General features: G+C 38.1%; 2 protein-coding genes across 3 annotated transcripts in view; one reads left to right on the top strand and one right to left on the bottom strand.

Annotated features, from left to right (window-relative positions):
* The first annotated feature begins 1,108 nt into the window (after window positions 1-1,108).
* On the top strand, window positions 1,109-8,147 carry si:dkey-13a21.4 (uncharacterized protein LOC494576 homolog). 2 transcript variants are annotated; one of them, XM_052101198.1, is made up of 5 exons: window positions 1,109-1,272; window positions 2,171-2,297; window positions 5,332-5,550; window positions 5,644-5,765; window positions 7,945-8,147. In XM_052101198.1, the coding sequence occupies exons 1-5, from the start codon at window positions 1,220-1,222 to the stop codon at window positions 8,123-8,125; spliced, it is 702 nt and encodes a 233-aa protein (XP_051957158.1). In that variant the 5' UTR covers window positions 1,109-1,219; the 3' UTR covers window positions 8,126-8,147. The 2 variants fall into 2 exon arrangements, with proteins under 2 accessions (XP_051957158.1, XP_051957159.1); XM_052101199.1 differs by having other exon boundaries at window positions 5,644-5,769.
* A 21-nt stretch (window positions 8,148-8,168) lies between these two features.
* Window positions 8,169-20,624, bottom strand: part of LOC127625807 (host cell factor 1-like) — a 31,289-nt gene continuing 18,833 nt past the window's right edge. The window contains exons 19-28 of the mRNA XM_052101186.1: window positions 19,977-20,101; window positions 16,351-16,689; window positions 14,634-14,862; window positions 13,651-13,941; window positions 13,373-13,476; window positions 13,153-13,290; window positions 12,650-12,835; window positions 11,983-12,280; window positions 11,830-11,893; window positions 8,169-10,027 (exon numbers count right to left, since the gene is read on the bottom strand). Coding sequence (XP_051957146.1) covers window positions 9,988-10,027; window positions 11,830-11,893; window positions 11,983-12,280; window positions 12,650-12,835; window positions 13,153-13,290; window positions 13,373-13,476; window positions 13,651-13,941; window positions 14,634-14,862; window positions 16,351-16,689; window positions 19,977-20,101 — 1,814 coding nt within the window. The 3' untranslated portion in view covers window positions 8,169-9,987. The remainder of the gene's footprint in view (window positions 10,028-11,829; window positions 11,894-11,982; window positions 12,281-12,649; window positions 12,836-13,152; window positions 13,291-13,372; window positions 13,477-13,650; window positions 13,942-14,633; window positions 14,863-16,350; window positions 16,690-19,976; window positions 20,102-20,624) is intronic.

Below are 20,624 nucleotides of genomic sequence, written 5' to 3'. Positions count from 1 at the left end.
AATACCTCCCACCATACTCACCATTTCTGAACCCCATAGAAGAGTTCTTTTCGGCATGGCGGTGGAAGGTATACGACCGGCAGGCCTTTGTACGCATGCCTCTTGTGCAGGCCATGGAAGAGGCATGTGATGAGATTGATGTGGGTGCAATTCAGGGATGGATAAGGCACTCAAGGCACTTCTTCCCTCGATGTCTGGCAAGGGAAGATATTGCCTGTGATGTTGACGAGGCGTTGTGGCCAGACACGGCTGTGCGGCAAGATGCTGCCTAATTATTTTTCTTGCCTCTTTTTTTACTGTAATATATTTTTTCTGAAATTTTCTTTTTCAGTTTACTGTTTTTTGTAAGAATATTTTTGTTCAGTCCCATGTAAATATATCTGCTGTGCATATGTTGCACTGACTTGTTTACTGTAGTGAAAAATAAAATACATTTTTTTTTCAACAGCATGTGTGTGTATCTGCAAATATTTCTGTGCATGTGAACAATCTGATACATATTTTAGTATTATGGCAAAGCATACTAAAGATGGGGGTGCTTTTCATTATGCCCAACAGTGTGTAGTTGGTTAGGCAAAAATCTGGTAATATGAATTGTGTTAAGTATTTTGATAAAACCAGAGTAGTTTGCAAAATTGTGTGTTAGCAATTGGAAAAAACTGTATTTAGCAGAACTTTTAACAGTTTACGAAACAGTTACACCTGTTAGATCTTCATTTTGAAAATATTTCAAAAAATATTCCTGTAACAGTGAGCATTTGGATTGAGTCATGAGAAGATACACACTACAATTAGACTTTAGTATCTACCATGTTTTGGATCATGGTGAATTCCACTACAAACTTTCCAAATCGTTGTCAGCGTTAGCCCCTTTAAAAAAAATAAAAAATACACAGACCTGTATAATGCAGCAATGCTCAAGTATTTTCAAATATTACATCATGGTCTTCTATATACTGCTAAACAAGTGTTAAATACAGTTTTGTTAACTTACACCAAAACACTGACACAGCCACACCTGTTTAGTTTAGCAAGGCGTTTGTTTACCTTACACTGAAAATGTGGTTAAACATTACCTACTTTGCCATGTTTTCTTATGGATCAGTGTGGAACGTAAAAGACTGTGGTGAAGTCTGAAATGCAGCAATGGGAAGTGTTTAATAAGATGAGTTCCTTCATGACCTCCCTTCATTGAAAACAGCTTTTGGTAATAGTTAACATGACTGAGTGGAGCACACCACACTTGAAATTGATTCTTATCGGGAACTCTGGGTGAGTCTCTCTGCCTTAGAAAGTGTTTTTTAATGATCTCATATAAAAGCATATTAATGCCGTGTATGTGTGTGCACACGTAGGCACACATGGGTTTTTACATAAAAAGGCGATTTGAACAACAGTAGCTTTGCTAATTTCACAATACAGTCCAGGACTTACATTTTTGCAAAAACAAGCAATACTGTTAACATTGTTCTGATGTGCTACAGGTTACAGTGACCCACAATTGTTTGGTTCATAGACATTTACAGTAGGTGTGAGTCTGAACAAAGTCATAAAGATAGTAAACGAGGAAGTAAAGAAAGAAACTAAAAGTTATGTTACTTCCTGAACGTGAAGACTTTGTCACCAGCTGTCTTTTGTTTCAAAAGAGAATGACAAAATGGCTCAAGTAGGTTGTTGTACTGTAGATACTCTGGGGAATATATTATGCTACAAGTAATAAGTTTGGACACGCCAACTCATTCTTTATTATAACATGTTTTCCACATTTTAGAACATTAGAAAAGTCATCCAAACTATGAAATGACACACATAGAAGTATAGGAATTATGATTAAAAAAAATATATTATTGATTCTTCAATGTAGCAAACCAGTAGCAACCAGCTTGGCACTTATTGGCTGATTTTCCTTCACCACGAGGTCCAATTTATTCTATAAAAAAGTTAATAATTAATGTTTCAGTTTTGTAAATACATACAGTACTTAGTCACAATTTACAATCACCTACAAATCTATTTTCAGGCTTTTAAGCACAAGCCTTTAGATCAAAATATTTTTTAAGGTCTTAAGGAACATAAATTCAGTGAACAATGTCCAAACTTTTTACTAAGTACTATTAATTGTAGTTTCAGTTTATAATCTGGTTTTCCCCATTTCTTTTTGTGTAAACAGAGTGGGAAAATCTTCTTTCATGACACGGTTTGTTGACCATCGTTTTACTAATTTGTACCGTGCCACCATCGGGTTAGATTTCCTTACTAAAGAAATCACCATTGATAAAAGAACAGCAATTCTTCAGGTGAGAAAAATATATGTCCATTTACAACCAAATTTACAACCAATGTTTTTAAAAATCAAAGCCAGGTCCACCTTTCAAATTGGTGTGTGAGTAGCTTAAAATATTTCACCCAAAAATATTCAAATATTCTCTCATGCTATTCCAGATGTGTATGACTTTCTTTCTTCAGAAGAACACAAATGAAGATTTTTAGAAGATAGAGCTCTGTCAGGTCCTTATAATAGAAGTACACAGGTGTCAGCAATTTGATGGTCCAAAAGTCACATTTAGCATAAAATTAATCCACGCGACTCCAGTCGATCCATGTCTTCTGAAGCAAATCGATTAATTTGTGTAAAAAAATAAACCGATAATTAAAACGTTATTAACTTTTAAAAAGTGCTTCGTGCCAGCAGCTGATGCGAAGCGTGATGTAGGTGCGTCAGTGACTTCATGCTAGAATTTGGAAGTGGCACTTATTTACAAGAGAAGAACAAACGTGAAAGTTCAGCCATTTCAAACAGCATCAGAGCCCTGGACGGAAGCGCTGATTTAAAATGTTAAAATATTTTTATTATCGACGTGTTTCTTACATAAACCTACATAAACCTATTGATTCGCTTCAGAAGACATTCATTAATCGACTGGAGTCGTGTGGATTAATTTTATGCTGTCCACATGTGACTTTTGGACTGTCAAATTGCTGGCACCTGTGTTCTTCCATTATAACGACTTGACAGAGCTCTATCTTCTTCTAAAAGTCTTAATTTGTGTTCTGGTGAAGATCATTCTGATCGAAACATTTCTGTGTTTTTTAATTAATATAATAATTAAACAGTCTGTGGCTCTTGCCTTGATCCATCACCTGTTGTAGAAGTGTTGGATGTACGTGCATGCCCCCCTCCCCCTTTCTGCTGAAGAAAGACAGTCATACACATCTGGGATGGCATCAGTGTAAGTGAATAATGAGAGAATTTTCATTTTTGGCTGGACTATTCCTGTAAATAGGCTAATTTATACTGCAAAAGATATTGTCCGATAATAGGGGCTTTCTGAGTTAAAGGAGTATTCCCGTTTAATACAAGTACAGCTTAATCAACAGCATTTGTGGCATAATGCCGATTACAAACAAAAACAAAACATATATACACCAATGAGCCAAAACATTACCACTCAAAGGTTAAGCAAATAACATTGCTCATCTCCTAACAAGGTCACATGTCAAGATCTAGGTAGATTAGATGGTAAGCGAACAATAAGTTCTCGTAGTCAACGTGTTGAATGCAGGAGAAATGGGCAGGAGTAAAGACCGGAGCGACTCTGACAAGAGCCAAATTGTTATGGCCAGACGACTGGGTCAGAGTATCTATGAAACGACAAGGCTTGTAGAGTGCCTTGTGACAGCAGTGGTGAGTACCTACCGACAGTGGTCCAAGGAGGGACAAACCACAATCTGGCAATAGGGTGTTGGGTGCCCAAGGCTCATTGATGCACGAGGGAAACAAAGGCTAGTCCGACAGGTCAATGACAGAAGGTCTACTGTGGCACAAGTCACATACAATTTTAATGATGGTTACAGGAGGAATGTGTCACAACACAGTGCATCGCACCCTGCTGCGTATGGGGCTGCGTAGCTGCAGATCGGACAGAGTGGCCATGATGACCCCAGTCTACCATCGAAAGCGCCTACAATGGGCACAAGAGCATCTGAACTGGACCTTGGAGCAATGGAAGAATGTCGATTGGTTCCTGTTTTCTTTTACATCATGTGGACCTGGGGAAGTGATGGCACCAGGATGCACTGTGCGAAGACGACAAGCCGGTGGAGGGAGGGTGATGCTCTGGGCAATGTTCTGCTGGAAAACCCTGGGCATGGCCATTCATGTGGACATCAATTTGACATGTGACACCTACCTACTCATCATTGCAGACCAGGTACACACCTTCATGGCAATGGTATTCCCTGATGGCAGTGGGCTCTTTCAGCAGGATAATGCACCCTATCACACTCTTGATGTTGTCCTGGCCTCCAAATTCCCCAGATCTCAATCCGATTGAGCATCTGTGGGAAGTGCTGGACCAACAAGTCCAATCCACGGTGGCTCCACCTCACAATTTACAGGACTTGAAGGATCTGCTGCTAATGTCTTGGTGCCAGATACCACAGGACACCTTCAGGGGTCTTGTAGATTCCATGCCTCGGTAGGACGGTACTGTTTTGGTGGTACGTGGAGGACCAACAGCATATTAGGCAGGTGGTCATAATATTTTAGCTCATCAGTGTACACTCGTCATTCTATTTCTTAAAAAAAGAAAAAAGAAAAATTCGAGGTTACAGTGAGGCACTTACAATGGAAGTGAATGGGGCAAAGTTTTGGAAGCTTTTTAAGCCTAAATGGGAAGCTTATAATTTTTTTTTAAAGCTTTTACATTAATTCTTCTGTTAAAATGTGCATATTATTCGTTATAGGGTTACGGCATTAGTTTGGCATGGCAACTAACTTGAAATATTGCATTTAACTACACAGAAAAGTTTAGTAAGTGATTTAATCACACTAAAATCATGTTAACACACATATTATGGCTATACTTTTGAAACAGTGAGTATTTTAACATTTATGGATATGCCCCGTTCACTTCCATTGTAAGAGCCTCACTGTAACCCAGATTTAAATAAAAGAAGGGACAATTCGGAACTGGTCTAATTGTATTTTTATTTATTTTTTGGTTATCAACATTATGCCAGAAAGTCTGTCGATTGAGCTTAACTTGAATATTCCTTTAAAATAAGCAGTATCCAGTTGGTAGTGTGATCTCAACATGGCGACCACAGATGAGGCGGCCCAGTTCCGTTCAAAATAAAATAAATAAATAATAAGCTACTAATGTGACTGGATTCTTTTTTTTATATACTATTCATTTCTTTAGGTGTTAAACGTTTTTTAAAGAGGAAAAATACATTATTAACGTATAAAAGGGTTAGCTCTCAAATGACCATTTTAAAAGATATTTCATTAGCTACAAACGGTGTCATGCAACACTGTTTTTACGCCAGATCTGGGACACTGCAGGCACGGAGAGGTTCCATTCTCTGGGCACCGCACTGTATCGTGGAGCTCACTGCTGCCTTCTAGTGTTTGACGTTACATCATCCGCTTCCTTTACGGCACTGGAAGGCTGGAGGAAAGAGTTCCTGTTGCAGGCGTGTCCTTCTGACCCCAAAGGATTCCCTTTCGTAGTGCTTGGCAATAAAATTGATTTGGAAAATCGTAAGGTAAGTAAGCTCTAGACAACCTATTCAACTCGGTTTGTTAGCTGAGCTGAAAAATCTCTTCGCATGGAATTGATGGCAGGATTTGAATGACAGGTGTCACCAAAAGAAGCCCAGCAGTGGTGCAGTGATATCGGTGCAGAGTATTTTGAATGTAGCGCCAAAGAAGACATTGACGTCAACAAGACTTTTCAAAGTGCAGCGCGAGCAGCTTTGCAGTATGTGAGTTTTAAAGCACTTCATTATTTCCCTGATAGCAGACTGATGTACATCACCCAGACGTCTATTTAATGCGTGTTTACATCTGGGAGACGTATTTTTCGGTTGTTTGCTCGTAAATGACGTTTTCTTTCAGATATCAATTAGACATTCAATATATGTATTTGAGACGTTTATGATTTAGAATGTTTGTAAATCTGATGTTTTTAAGTTTATCAGATTTTCAAGGGATAATACAAGTTAAGCTCAATCGACATGCAGCTGTTGGGGCATAATTTATATATATATATATATATATATAATCCCCTTTTCTCCCTCAATGCCTCAATTTCTGACAGTCAGTCCGCACATCACGTGGCTTGCTGTGCATGACACCGGAGACTCACAGCATGTGGAGGCTCATGCTACTCTCCGCAATCCACGCACAACTTACCACGTGCCCCATTGAGAGCAAGAACCACTAATCACGACCACAAGCAGGTTACCCCATGTACATCTACACTCCTTAGCAACTGGACTCACTCAGCCCACCCTGGATTCAGGGACGGATTATGACTTCCAAATGCCCTGGGGCCAATTATCTCCAATGCCACCCGCCCCCCAAACTAGATCATAGCCTTAAAGCCCAGGGCAGTCAAGGGCCCCTGGGCCTGGGCACCGGCCCAGTCTGTAATCCTTCCCTGCCTGGATTTGAACTCGCGACTACAGGGGTGGTAGTCAGCGTCAATACACGCTGAGCTACCAAGGCATAATGTTGATTACTATAAACATTTATTTTAACTTGTGAATGGGTCCAATCCATAAATGTTAAAAATACTATTTCAAAATTATTGCCATAAGATGTCAACAATATGCGTGTTAACATGATTTTAGTGACAAAATCTCTTACTAACCTTTCTGTGTAAAGTTATAGCCAATTTTACAATTTAGTTGCTATGACGATGTAGTCAACAAAGCCTTAAATGAATGTAAAAATGACTAAACGTCTTTACAGCTTAAATAATACACAAGTTTTAACAGAAGAATTAATGTAAGTGCTTTTATAAAATTATAAGCTTCACATTTTTGCCTTTAAACCCTCCAAAAATTGGCCCCTATTCACTTCCATTGGAAGTGCCTCAATGCAACTTTGATTTTTTTTCTTTCTTTTTTTTAAGGTGGGACTAGTTGAAATAATTTTTTATGGTAATTAACATTATGCCACAAATGCTGTACATTGAACTTAACTTGTATTGAACCCAGAATATTCCTTTAATTAGAATGCAATGCCAGAGAAAGGCCACTTCTATTAAAATGAATGGGAGAAATTGGTACGTCCAACGAATGTAGAAAGGAAGTCCCGCCTTACAGGTAAAAGAGACAATCACCTTTAAGATACAGAAAAATCCTTTCAATCAACTCAAGAATGAGCATGCACAATAGCTATACAAGTTATTAGATTGAGTGCTGATTTGAAATATGTTCTTTGATCATAACCTAGAACAACCATTTTAGAGATTTCAGTGTTTCCCCATTCAAGTAGATAGGAGCTGTACATTCATGACTGGAAATAGCTTCCCCGGTGCATTCCAAAGATGTCCTCCAATGGACTGACTTGCTAGAAATATTTTGGCAATGCTTCCCAGATGAAACACTCTTAAACAGACATCTCGGAGATGTACGATTGCTGTATGTGTTCAAGCAGCTTCCCAGATAGCACACGTACATCTCCGAGATGTTAGTTTTAGATCTTTTCATTTGGAAAGCATCACAATCTAATTAACTCACGCTAAACATCTTTACAAACATTCTAAATCATAAAAGTCTCAAAGACATCTGCTGAATGTCTTCTTGACATCCGTCTTATATACATATTGCAGATGAGCAAACAACATAAAACATTCATCTTCCAGATGTAAACACACATCAAATAGACATCTGGGTGATGCATGTGTGCTATCATGGTCGTTTTACTTAAATGCAGACTACAAAAAGAGCTAAAATCTTTTCTCCCCAGCATTTTATAAAGATGCAGCTTAGAAAAATGTTCACTCTATATTCACTATTAATTTTAATTCCAGGTTTCCATGACCATGGGAACCCTGAGCATTTTTAGAAGATAAATAAAAATTTTGCCTTGGACTATTCACACATTTTACACAATTAAGTTAAAAACATTTTGTGCTACACTCTCTACAGCTCAAAAGTCATTCTGCAGATATTGAAGACGATATCCAGATTATACAGAATCAACCCAAGACATCAAATGGAAAATGCCACTGTTGAGGCACGTTTGTCAACAAAGGACAAAGTCCTCCCTGCCGTGACTTCATCCACTTCAAAGTTTATGTGCATGTGTAAAGGACTGACCTGTATATAAAAATAAACTTCAATAACTACTTTATATGAATACTACACTGGGTTATTATTCTTTTATTTCAACTGAAATATCTCCATTTTAATGCAAATGAGCAGAGCGTCATATCTGATCAGCTCTCTGAAAAGGTGTTTGATCAAATGTAGCAACTCATATTCAAAATACATTAATGGAAGACACTAAGTGGTAGAACATACACTTCATACTTGCTGCATGAAACTACAATTAATTGGTCAAAATCAATCAGGGAGACCGTATATATATTTGTTTCTTTTATAAGTCAAGACAAAAAAAGGCAATCAGGAGATGACCGACATGTAAAAACATTTAGTTACAGGTAAGTATATAAAAGGCCAAGATGTCATCATTACCTCTTGCGGTATGAATTAACTATATTACAGTCGAATCCGTACTTGGCTTTAACCAAGAATGAGAACCTCCATCAACTCCCAACATGGAGACAAACGGGTATACATTTATCATTTACTTTGCATACCCCTCAGATAATCAAAGAAAAACAAGGTAGAAATTTAATTAATCTTCACATAGACGACTTCCTTCACAAACTTGGGCAGAAAAAAAATCTACAAATCTATGTGGTGGAACATGTGGAAAATCTTCAGAGGAAAAGCCAGAGGAACGGAACAGCTAATTGTTGCTAATAATGGCGGTTTGATGAGGTGTGTGAAAATTAAAAAGTTAAATGTTTTGCGTTTTTACATCTCAAGGTTTGGCATACACAAACACAGAGTTGAAACAAGCGTAGAAATATGCAGTAAACAAAGTAAAAGCCCTTCAGATGTTTAAATCTGTTAACATACTTTCAACTGTAACACATTAACACAAATACAATGCCATTACTTGTATTTGAAGATAGCATGGCCCCTCCAAAAGCTCCATTTACCACAAATCCTTGAAAACCAATGGGGATGAACAAGAACTTAAAAAAAAAAAAAAAACAATATATAAGTAGTGGGTTAAAAAATACACACTCACAAACATACACATAAGAGAAAAGCATTTAAAAATACAAAAATAAACTACACAAAAGATCTTCGCAGTCAGCGCTTGCTAATTTTTTGTGAAGTTTTCCTTTTTTTTTTTTTTTTTTTTTTTTCTTTTTTTTTTTATTCCTTTCTTCATATGGCAAATCTCAGTTCTAACAAAGTCTCTGTCTGGCCACTAATGAACGTCCTTGGCCATTTCTTTATCTGCAGTTTTGCCTCACTTTCAGCTAAATGCAAAAGTGCACAGTGATGACTCCACCAGGAGGCTGCAGTCCAGAAATAATTCTTGTGCAGATTTTACATCACTGAACAATAAACTTTCAAGTGAAAATATCCTCTCTTGTCTGAGGACAAGTGCTTCGTTTGTTTCCCCATTTCCATTTTCTCCCCCAATGATGAGAATGACATCATGACTCATCTCCATTCAGAAATCTAAAACCACCCTGAAGTCCATCACAGGAAAGAGAGTAACTTCAATTGAAAGATGAAAGCTGAACAAACATTGAACAAAACCTTAAAACTGATATTTGAAACTTCTGAAGCAAAATACATGTGTTGAATGCAATGGGGTGAGTTGAGTGGAAGACTATACAATGGAAAAAGCCATTTGTTTTTTTTGTTTAGTTTTTCCAACTCCAACTGGGTGGAAAAATAAAAAGAAAGTTGCTTTTCTCCATTCATTCTATTAAAAGAGAAATGCTTATCCTAGAACCAATTATTCTTCATTTTAAACCCAATTTCCTTTCAGAGTTTGTGCTGTTTAATGGATGTTCTGATTAAAGATGTGTGGAAGTCAGATGGAGCGCTAGGAGTTGGGATAAGTCTTCCTGCTTTTGGAGGACGAATGGAGAGAGGACATCACTGGTCCATTCTTGCTTTCTTGAGACCAATCCCTTTCCTGAAATACAATGCAATAAAATTATATTATCAACATACTAATAGAAGTAAAAAGTTCAGACTGTGACGGGCTGTCCAGACACAGAGGCTACAAGATTTTAAATTGAATGAAAGCCCAAATACAGTTTATTGCACTACCCAAATCCTAATCAGAAAAAAAAAATTCTTATTATTTGGTGCACATTACTGGACTAAGTTATAAACAACCCATAAATACATTGGGAGCCTGACCAGGTTACAATGCTGTATAGTTAATTAGGCTATTTACCAAATTAAGCTTTTAATAGCCTACATACACTCACTGAGCACTTTATTAGAAACACTATACGAACACTGGGTAGGGCCTCCCTTTGCTCTCAAAACAGCCTCAATTCTAAGTGGCATGATCCCACAAGATGTTGGAAACATTCCTTTGAGATTCTGGTCCATGTTGACATGATTGTATCATGCTATTTCTGCAGATTTGTGAAGGTGTTCTATTGGATTTAGATCCGGTGACCTGGATGGCCACTGAAGAACAGTAAACGCACTGGCATGTTCATGAAACCAGTTTGACATGACTTTTGCCTTGTGACATGGTGCATCATCATGCTGGAAGTAGACATTAGAAGATGGGTGAATTGTGACATGCATAACAACAGGCTGTTGCATTCAAGTGATGATTGAATGGTATTAACGGGCCCAAAGTGTGCTAAGAAAACATTTCCTGCACCATTACAACACAGCCACCAGCCTGGACTGTTGACACAAGGCAGGTTTGGTCCATGGATTCATACTGTTGTTGCCAAATTCTAACCCTACCATCTGTGTGACTCAGCAGAAACAGTTTCTTCAGACAAGGCTAAGTTTTTCCAATCTTTAAACGTCCAGTTTTGGTGAGCCTGTGAGCACTGCAGCCTCGGCTTTCTTTTCTTGGCTGACAGAAGTGGAACCTCAAGGTTCGACATGTTGTGCATTCTGAGATGCAGTTGTACAGAGTGGTTATCAGAGTTACCGTAGCCTTTCTGCCAGTTCATTCCAGTCTGGCCATTCTCCATTGACCTCTCTCATCAACAAGGTGTTTCCGTCTGCAGAACTGCCGCTCACGATGTTTTTGACACCATTCTGAGTAAACTCTAGAGACTGGTATGCATGAAAATCCCAGGAGATCAGCGGCTACAGAAATACTCAAACCAGCCTGTCTGGCACCAACAATCATGCCATGGTCGAAATAGCTGAGATCACATTTTTCCCCCATTCTGATGGTTGATTTGAACATTAACTGAAGCTCCTAACCCATATCAGCATGATTGTATGCACTGCTGCCACACGATTGGCAGATTATATAAATCACGACTAAGTAGGTGTCCCTAATAAAATGCCAAATGAGTGTACAGTATATTCACCAGATTAGAGGTATACCAATATATCAGTTTTACTGATTAATCGGTGCCGATAGTTGCTTTTTGAAACTATCAGTAATCAGCAAAATTCTATGCTGATAGTTCTTTTTTTTTCTTTTTTTCAGAGCATCCAGTGTTTTTGGGCCCGTTTACATTCATGAGTCCCACATTATGCACAAAACCTTCGTTTTTCTGATTATTACTGGGATTTTGTTCAAACAATAAACTGCATCTGGGATTTTATTTTGGACTCTTGTAGCCTCTCTGTATCTGTGCCCATCATAGTAAGGGAAGACTATGAAAATGTACAATTCTTTAAATCGATTTCTAGCATCAATGTGGTCTCAGACTTCAGGATTTCTAATTTAACAGTTTTGTGATTCTGTCTTCATGAAAACATGGATGAGACATGGACACTCACATATCTGGTGAAGAAACTGCTCTTTTTGGGGCAGGCTTTGCAGAGATGCCCTCTTTGCTGGACTCTATAAAGCAAGGGAAATAACAGTGTTAACAAACATCAATGCCTGAAACAACAACCTTTTCTTTAACTAAAAGAAAAGTGGCACGCTACCTTGCAGCCATCGCACTTGTGTAGCTGGGCCATAGCCCTTCTCATTGCGTGCCGCAATGCGGAAGATAATGGCTGGTTTGGTGGTGTAGTCTATGTGAGCGCTGGACAGGCTTGAAGTCTGGACCAGACAGGAGGGTTTGGGCCCACAGTAAACACGCATGAAGGCGAGCTGAGCTGGGGCAGAGGTTTTGACCTCGGTGGTCTGGCTGCTCTGAATGGCCAAATACACAGAATACTCAGTAATCTTTCCTGATGTCACTGATGGAGGCTCCCATGTAAGGTGTGCACCATCTGGACTCTGAGGAAAGAGATAATAAAGAGGGATAATGCATTTAGCATGTGTGAAAGTAACGTCAAGTAATCTTAACAAGCAGCCTATTGTTTTAAACTTTGCATTGAAGGTACAGTGTGTAATTTATGCACCAATAGTGCCACTATAGTTTACATGACGTTTCAGAACTTCGCTTTCTGCAAAAATCCTGCAATAAATATGTTTTCTTAAGTGCATGTAAACATGAACCATCCCTTGAAGTTGGGATGGGATTAAGTATTTCAGCATGAAAAAAATTATAATTTCAAAAGATTTTAAAAAGGCTCAATGTGCCTCTTGTAAATAGAAGTGAGCAAGTGCAAATTAAGATTAAACAGCCCACTCAGCCACACATACCTTGCTTATCTTTATGGCACATGGTGCCCCTGGGAATCCTGGTAAGCAGGTCTTGAAAGCAGATATTTCAGAAAAGGCTCCCCGGCCACATGTGTTTACACCCGCCACTCTGAATTTATAGGCCGTCCCAGGCTGAAGCTCCACCTTCTTCATCTGGCTGTAGTCGGGGACTGTGCCGGAATCATCCTATAACAGAAGTTCTTTCAGTGTACTTACAGAGAAACAATGAAACAGTCTTAAAATATCATACCAAGTAGAGGTAGGCAATATATCGGTTTTACTTATCGGATTTTATTCATTTTGGACTTTTGAAGCCTCAATGTCTATTCTCCCTTCATAGTAAGGAAAGACTAAGACATTTTTTTTCATCATTCTTTAAACTGATGTATTTATTTTTTGTACTATCTGCCGATCAATCAGTTATCAGCCTTTTCCACCACCTTGGTTATCAGTATCTGCAAAGTCCACTATTGGTCCACCTCTAATACCAAGTACAAACTTACGTCAATATAAGCGGCGTTATCTGCAGGCATGTAGAAATGTGTTGCAACCATGTTGGTCACTTTAACAATGCCGACATCAAACCACTGGTTTTCTTTCTTCACTTGAGGTTTGATGGTAACCGTGGGAGGCTTTTGTTTCTGTGGAAAGAACAGCAGATAATGGCTATTCTTTTCCATAGCTGGGCAAGTTACACATGACTTCCAATGAAACGCTACTTACCGCAGCCTCCATTCCATTGGCCACTTCAGTGAGAGCTGCCGCTACTTGCATCTTGGCTGGACTGGCGACTACTGCAGGCGCTAATGTGCTGGATGGAGCCAAGGCTACAAAAGGGAACAAACAGAGCATTCAGAATGTCAAAATATATATGTGAATGGTATGAGTACAGTTTTGTACACAAACATACACTCATTCTCTACTGTGATTTTCATCATATCACCCATCCTATACAGCACATTCCCTAATATATAGGGTAATGTTAAAGCCAAAACACATACTCTCTACGGAAGTCCGAGGCAGCAGTGTAACCACTGCACTTGTGGCAGCGGAAGCCATTTCGTTGTGTCCATTGCTCTCTGATGTGGGATCATTTAGGCTGTCAGCCGGAGCCAATCCCTCAGTGGAGAGAGCAATCTGGATAGCGGCTTGCTGCTGGGCCGCTTGGAGCTGCTGCGCCGCCTGGAGCTGCTGCTGCTGCTGAACAAGGGCTGCCAGCTCCTGCTGGGTCAGAACAATGGGTATGGTGTGGGTCTGCTGGCTGTTTCCTCCAGCAACAACTTCTCCTGAGTCTGAGGGTAAACCAGAAACAAATCATTTTATGCAAATGGCAAATCAGAAATGGAAGATGATGGAATTTTGATAAATACAGTGTAAACTATAGTAATGTTTAACAGTGAGGACATATTTCTGTTGGCCTAGTCTGTCCCGACCGAAACAAAGGGGGGTGGGGGGGGGGCATTACAATAATAGCCAGATATTTTACAGTTATCACATAACTGTGTGACTGCTATAAATTAAAATAAAACAAAATTCCATTTAAAATAAAATGACACAGAATTTTCACATTGTTTTCTTAAATAATAATATTATACATTTAAATATTAAACATTATTTAAAAAATTATGCTGCATATTCATTTTCAACCCATTCTAACTAATGCTCCCAAGAAAGACAGTCACAATTTCAACAAAATTTCTCTCTACCTGCTATGCTACTTGGGTGAAAATTGCATCAGCTGAATTCACACAACAAGTGTTCAAAACACAGAAAACAAAGGTTAATTTTGCAAGGCATATAAACTTTGCAAAGCCTTTAAATCAATATAAAAAGGGTCATGATCGACAAATCTAAGCTGATGGGAATGCAAGAATGAGGGCCTTATTCATGAGCCTTCTTTAAGATGTTTAACACTAAATTTGAACACAATAAGAACATTTGTTGTGGTTTTGTGGACAATGATAATGATGCCTGCAGAACTCACTCATAACAGCCTGCTGTGCTGCTTGTAGTACAGCCTGGATAGCGAGGGCCTGGGCTTCTTCTGTGGCTGCAGCCCGCGCTGCTGCCTCTGCGGCCGCTGTTACTGCTAGCTCCTCTGGGGTCAGACCTGTTACCATCAGTGTTGTGGCCTGTCCGTCTGACATCAGCTCTGGGGGCAAGGCCAGTGCAATGGCATCCTGGGATGCTGATGCAGACTCAATGCCCTCCATCTACCAACAAACACCACATCACAGTCTGATTTAAAATCTTTGAAAAATATTTTGTTCAAGATAATTGACACCTAATAAGAGACGCTCTTATATAATACTTACCATAAATATAAAACTACTTTTTGTGGTAACACACGTCTAAACATTAACATTGGGTAATGTAATATTAGATCAAAAAACATTCACAGCATTTATTACTCTTGGTGTGGAGAAGGGGGCGTGGTCGAGCGACGTTCTGTGGAGAGCGAGGCTGGGAGAGGGAAGCAACAAGAATTGACACCTGGGGTAAATTATCTCTAACAGCGGTTTTGTGTTGCAGTGAGAGCTGGAGAAATATATAAGGGCAGTCCAGACTGCTGGAAGGGAGAGAGAGCGACGCATGAAATTGACTGCATGTACGCTGAAAAGCGAAACGGTGAGTGTGTGTGTGTATATGCAACTTAAAAGTGTGATTAAAAAAAAAGACTTGCGTGGACTGTTCACCTGGCCCCCCGCTCCCTGCTACACAAGTGAGCAAGATAACCTTTCACACTTGGATAATGTAAATTATAAATGGTTTATGTAAATTTGTAAAAATGTATAAATACTTTGTTTTATGGTACATTTATAAAATTTTATTCTAAATATAAAATAGTATCTTTATATATTTACATTAACCAAGATTAATAAATGTTATAAAATTAGATGGTTTGTTAGGGTGAGGTCTAATGAATTAGGTAATGTTTAGAACCTTATTGAAAACGGATGCATTATGAACAAACTTTAACTACTAATGAACAACAGTATATCAATAAGCAATTTTTTTATTAAAACATTTAGAGCATTTAGTAATCTTGGTTAATGTAAATGTATAAATATATTTATAACTTTTATACTAAAATGTAGAAATATATTTTTGTGCATTATTAGTTTAAGTTAGTCCATAATTTATTAATTTTCAGAGCCCTCTCTCGTTAATATGCGCTCATATATTGAAGCTCTTAACAGAACTGTTTTCTTAAAGAGACGGTACATATTTTAGCATGTGTTCTACAAAACAATGTAAATACTTGTAAATAGTATAAATTTAGCATTAAACAACATGTAATAAATTATATTATATGAAATGTAATATATTTATTGAAGGAATACATGTATTTGTAAATGTTTAAATAGCTAAAATGTGACAAATGATTAAAAACGAAATATTGTTTGTAAAATGTACATTTTCGTAATGTACCTAGAAAATTTCTTTCATATGTAAGCAAAATGGACATTATAATGGAAATACACCCATATAAATCGACTTCAATACTGAATCAAAAGCTTGTGAATCAGAATCAGGAAATCTATATCAAGATCCACCCCTAATCTTGTTCAATAGAAGATTTATAAACAAACTATTGTTCATTATTAGTTCAAGCTAGGTTCATAATACATTTAAACACAACTTTAAAATGTTAAAGATGTATTAAAATTTAAAGGAATTGTGGGAATGATTGACTGTACCTCTGCTACTGGTAGCTGCACCAGAGCAGTCTCTCCCTCTGATAAGCCAGAAGCATCATGTTCCATGGGCTCAGCGGCATCTGCCTCCATCTGGCTCTTTTCCTGCATGGCCACAGCCTGAGCTTCTCCCTGGAAGTCACTCGGCATGGCTGCTGCTGCCTCTGCCTCAAAGTCACTCGACATAGCCACTGCCACTGCCCCTGCTTCTGTCTGGAAATCTGCCTGCATGGCGAATGCCTCTGCCTGGTCTTCTGTCTGGAAGGACTCTGCCTCTGGGCTTTCCAGAACAACAGGCTCTGCAACTGCCTCAGAGGAAGACTCAGTGATTGAAGAGATAGACTGCAGAAGGACACAGGAAACAAACAATGAAGCTTACAAATCTGAAGCTCATTCTAATCCATTACAGAATAAAATGGTATTAAAACAGCGCAACAACATTGTTTAGGAGAACTAGTAGTGTCTGCTGCTCTCTGATGCTTAGACGTCGCTTAAGATGCGTTTTGGCCGATCCGTTTGAAATGGGATGACACAAAAGTCAAGTGTAAATCAGGGTTATTATAGTTTAAGTTTTTATTTAGTTTTTCAATTTCAGTTTCATACGAGTTATTTTTAATGGTGCATATATCAATCATAGTTTTTTGTTTTGTTATCAATTGTTGTTGAACAGTTGTTGGATGAGTTATCTGCCGGTAATGACAGTTGATCCAAAACTACTCATGCTCAAAATAAGACCATCAAAGTTTAAGGTAAAACTGTATGTGTCAAATTCACAACATGGCATACTGCAGCACTTACTGACATATAAATGTGCCATTGCAGATACACTAAGCAGTGATTACACTGACATCTCAGCAGCATTTATCAGCAGCATGGACTGAAAACATTGTGTCAGTACAAGAGAACTAGTAGTCACTTATTTGTCAAAGTTAATGAAGTTTATGGATTTTGTTTGGGTTTAACTAAGTTAGGCTCCAATTTCTTCAGAGCATCAGCACCCTTATTTACCGATAGTTCTAGAGGAATGCCGATATATCGGTTTCACCAATTAACTGGTGCAGACAGTTGCTTTTTGGAACAATCGTTTTTTTTTTTTTTGTGGCAAAAAACCTATGGCATTAGTTTTTTTTTCCTTTCCCAAGATTTCTAAATTGAAGCAAGGGCATACAAAGACAAATGCTTCCAATTTAATATCTTGGGAACAATAATAAACCTTATTCCTCATTTAACCTCATCTGGTAATATACAGTTGCAATCAAAATGATCCCTGACCAGCAATACATTCTGGTGATGTGAATTAAAACATATCAACTAAAACCCTCAGTAAACAAAGTAAGTTTTGAGAACAAAGAGTTCAGTTTACCCAAATTTTAAAATGATAATACAAAATTCTCAACAAATGTCATGTAAAAAATATTCAATATTCAAAAAAAAGTCAATCATTTGTGGAGCATACTTCATCCTTAATAACAGCAAATAAATGCTTCAGGTAAGTGTTCTCAGGCTTCGGACACCTCTCACCTCTCAATTTTTACACATTTCTCATTAGCAAAATGTTCCAGCTCATTTACATTCTTTGGTTTCTGTGCTGCCACTGCTTCCTTGAAATCCAAACAAAGGTTTACAATGGGATTTTAATGATGGACTGAAAGGGCCATTTAAGGACGTTCCACGACCTATCCCTGAACTAGGGCTGCCCCCTGATAGTCGACCCAAACGTTAGTCGATGAGAAGAGTCTTGGTCGACCAAGTTTTGATTGGTCACTGAAAAAAAACGACGAACACCAGTATTGGCACTGTTTGGACACTAGGTGGTACTATGGGGTCATTTTCATTAAGTAGGGTTAGGGTTAAGCAAAACAAAAAATTCAAATTAAACTGGAAAAACACAAGTGCAATTAAAATGTGTTTTAAATTTTTTGAAAGATGTCTTCACAACAATTGTCAACATCTCTCTGGCAAAGAACCTACTTCATCTGTGCATTCTGTACCGGGTATTTCGTCATCGGGGAAAATATGTTTTGTTCCCTCCTTCATGATATATATATATATATATATATACACATATACATACACACACACACGTACCTTTCCATTTACCGTCAGGCAAGTATCAGTCTAAACATGCAGGCGGAAAATGACTTGCACACCTTTTAGATGCGCTTGTTACACGATATAACACGCCTCGTATAAGCGTGTCATTTGCACACAAACTACTTTTCTGTCATCTGTTCTTAATAATATAATAAAGTGTTTCTTCAAGTGTGTGTTTGTGTGCCACAGGGCAAATTATATGTAATATTAATTTGATAATAATAGCCTAATAATAATTGAATACATGGGAAAACGTGGCAAATATAGTCTTGACATCGTCAAAGGCATCAGCTATTGGTGATCACTCTGACCATCGTCGATCTCTGATATCATCGTCTGTCGGCACAACCCTAATGTGCATTTCTCTCTATAAATTAACAAAATTTTCAGACAGTCTCCTTGCTAGTTTTTTTGACACATGCAGGATCATTTCAGCTTTTGCCAGTGTCATTGCGGCTCTCTTCGTGCGTACGCTTGTAAAATATATATTTTAAAGGCAAATTATTACGGTTTAGTAAACGTGTGACTAGTCGACTAATGGCTTAAATTAACTCCTAGTCGACTAGGAAAATCTTTGGTCGGGGGCAGCCCTACCCTGAACCAGATTTTGGACAACTTGGATGTATCCTTGGTGTTATTGTCCTGCTGGAAAGTCCAGTGAGCACGGAGCTTCAATTTACACATTCAAGAACCCATGGTGTCAGTCACAGAGTCAGGATAGCGGTTTCCTGCAGCCACAAAGCACGCCATAACAGGACTGACCCACCTCCATGCTTGAATGTGGGGATGGTGTCATTCTTGTCATCACTTTTTCATCTTACTCCTGACATACTGCTGACCCATGGGTCTAAAACTCATTTTCAGTTTAGTGTCATACATATAATAAACCTTCTTCCAGGACTCCACAGGTGTTTCCTAATTACTTCTTGATTATTCAGTCAACTGGAGTCAACATTTCCCTTAGTGAAAATTGTGCCCAAGAAGGTTGTTGTTGTATCATATATCAAAAATGTATGAATGGTGCTGCCAACTTTGTCTATTGGAAATCGAAGTGCCTTCGAAATGTACTTTCAGCTATGACCTTTCTTGTGTAATGAAATAATCTCCTCTATTAGCTTATGAGACAGCTTATTTTTAATTGCATTTTTGAAATACATTTTTGCTTGCAACGATAAACTTACATTTTAAAACTTAAATAAGTGCCATTGCAGATTGATGACTTAATTTTGTTTTAAAACAATTACTTGTGTAGCCTTACATAATTATTCAACTCCTATTGCATGTACCCGTTTCTTAAATATGACAAATATTATATAAAGGGTATCAGCAGAATGAAACAAGTTTCTCACTGGATGAGAAGTTTCTCACAGTCCAATAAAAAATTTGATAAATAGTGGATTCTGGCAAGTGGCACATATAGGGGGAATCTTAGCCTTATAGAAAATAGGTCTGTGCAAGTGCATTGGGAAAATAAATCAGACACCATTAAATAACAGCAGAGAGTTGTCAGGCATGTTAAAACATAGGACACTCACTGGAACAGATGGTCCTGGTAGAGGTGTTGCCTGTGTGACTGTGGTGATGGCTCTACTCTGGGTCGCTACAGTGGACGGCACCTCTGTGTTGGTGGAAGATTCTGATGCTTCACCGGTCTGTTGGTCTGAATGCACAAAAAATCATTACCATAATGCGAGTTTAAAAACTAGCCACTTTCACACATGAATCCAGACTAAATTCACCAGTAAAGGAATCACATGTTATTTCTCACAAGCAGTGGTTTTCCATTTAATATGTATTGCTACCACCACTTTAATGCCATTTAAAGTCTCTGATGACATTCAATTCATTTTGAGATTAACAAAATTGCCAGACAAGATTATTTAGATCTGAAAGCATGTTTTACTCATTTGAACATGCATCCAGTTTGACAACATATCTTGCCACAACGAAGCTAGTTAAACCAAGATTCAATTTTCAAACAGAGTCACCAGTATATGCATTAGCAATTATGTGAGAATGTTATGGAATTCAAACTGTTAAAGTTGCAGCTTTGGTCACACTGCATCAATATGGATTTTTTTTCTTGTCTGGCAATGTAACAACCAGAGGTTGCACTTTTAAAAAAAATCATGTCATGGTCTATTTTTATCCATCATACTTGTTTTAATTTAAGAAGTACTTGA

The sequence above is a fragment of the Xyrauchen texanus genome, chromosome 32 (genome assembly GCF_025860055.1).
Source record: "Xyrauchen texanus isolate HMW12.3.18 chromosome 32, RBS_HiC_50CHRs, whole genome shotgun sequence".
Lineage (NCBI taxonomy): Eukaryota > Metazoa > Chordata > Actinopteri > Cypriniformes > Catostomidae > Xyrauchen > Xyrauchen texanus.
Note: the sequence above shows the minus strand (reverse complement) of the source record. Positions and strands in the feature narration are given on the sequence as shown.

Excerpts from the sequence above, each read along its gene's own strand:
- si:dkey-13a21.4 (XM_052101198.1), top strand. The coding sequence starts at position 1,220 with ATGACTGAGTGGAGCACACCACACTTGAAATTGATTCTTATCGGGAAC. Across the intron at positions 1,273-2,170 it reads ATTCTTATCGGGAACTCTGG|AGTGGGAAAATCTTCTTTCA; the intron begins GTGAGTCTCTCT and ends TTGTGTAAACAG. Across the intron at positions 5,766-7,944 it reads GCAGCGCGAGCAGCTTTGCA|CTCAAAAGTCATTCTGCAGA; the intron begins GTATGTGAGTTT and ends CACTCTCTACAG.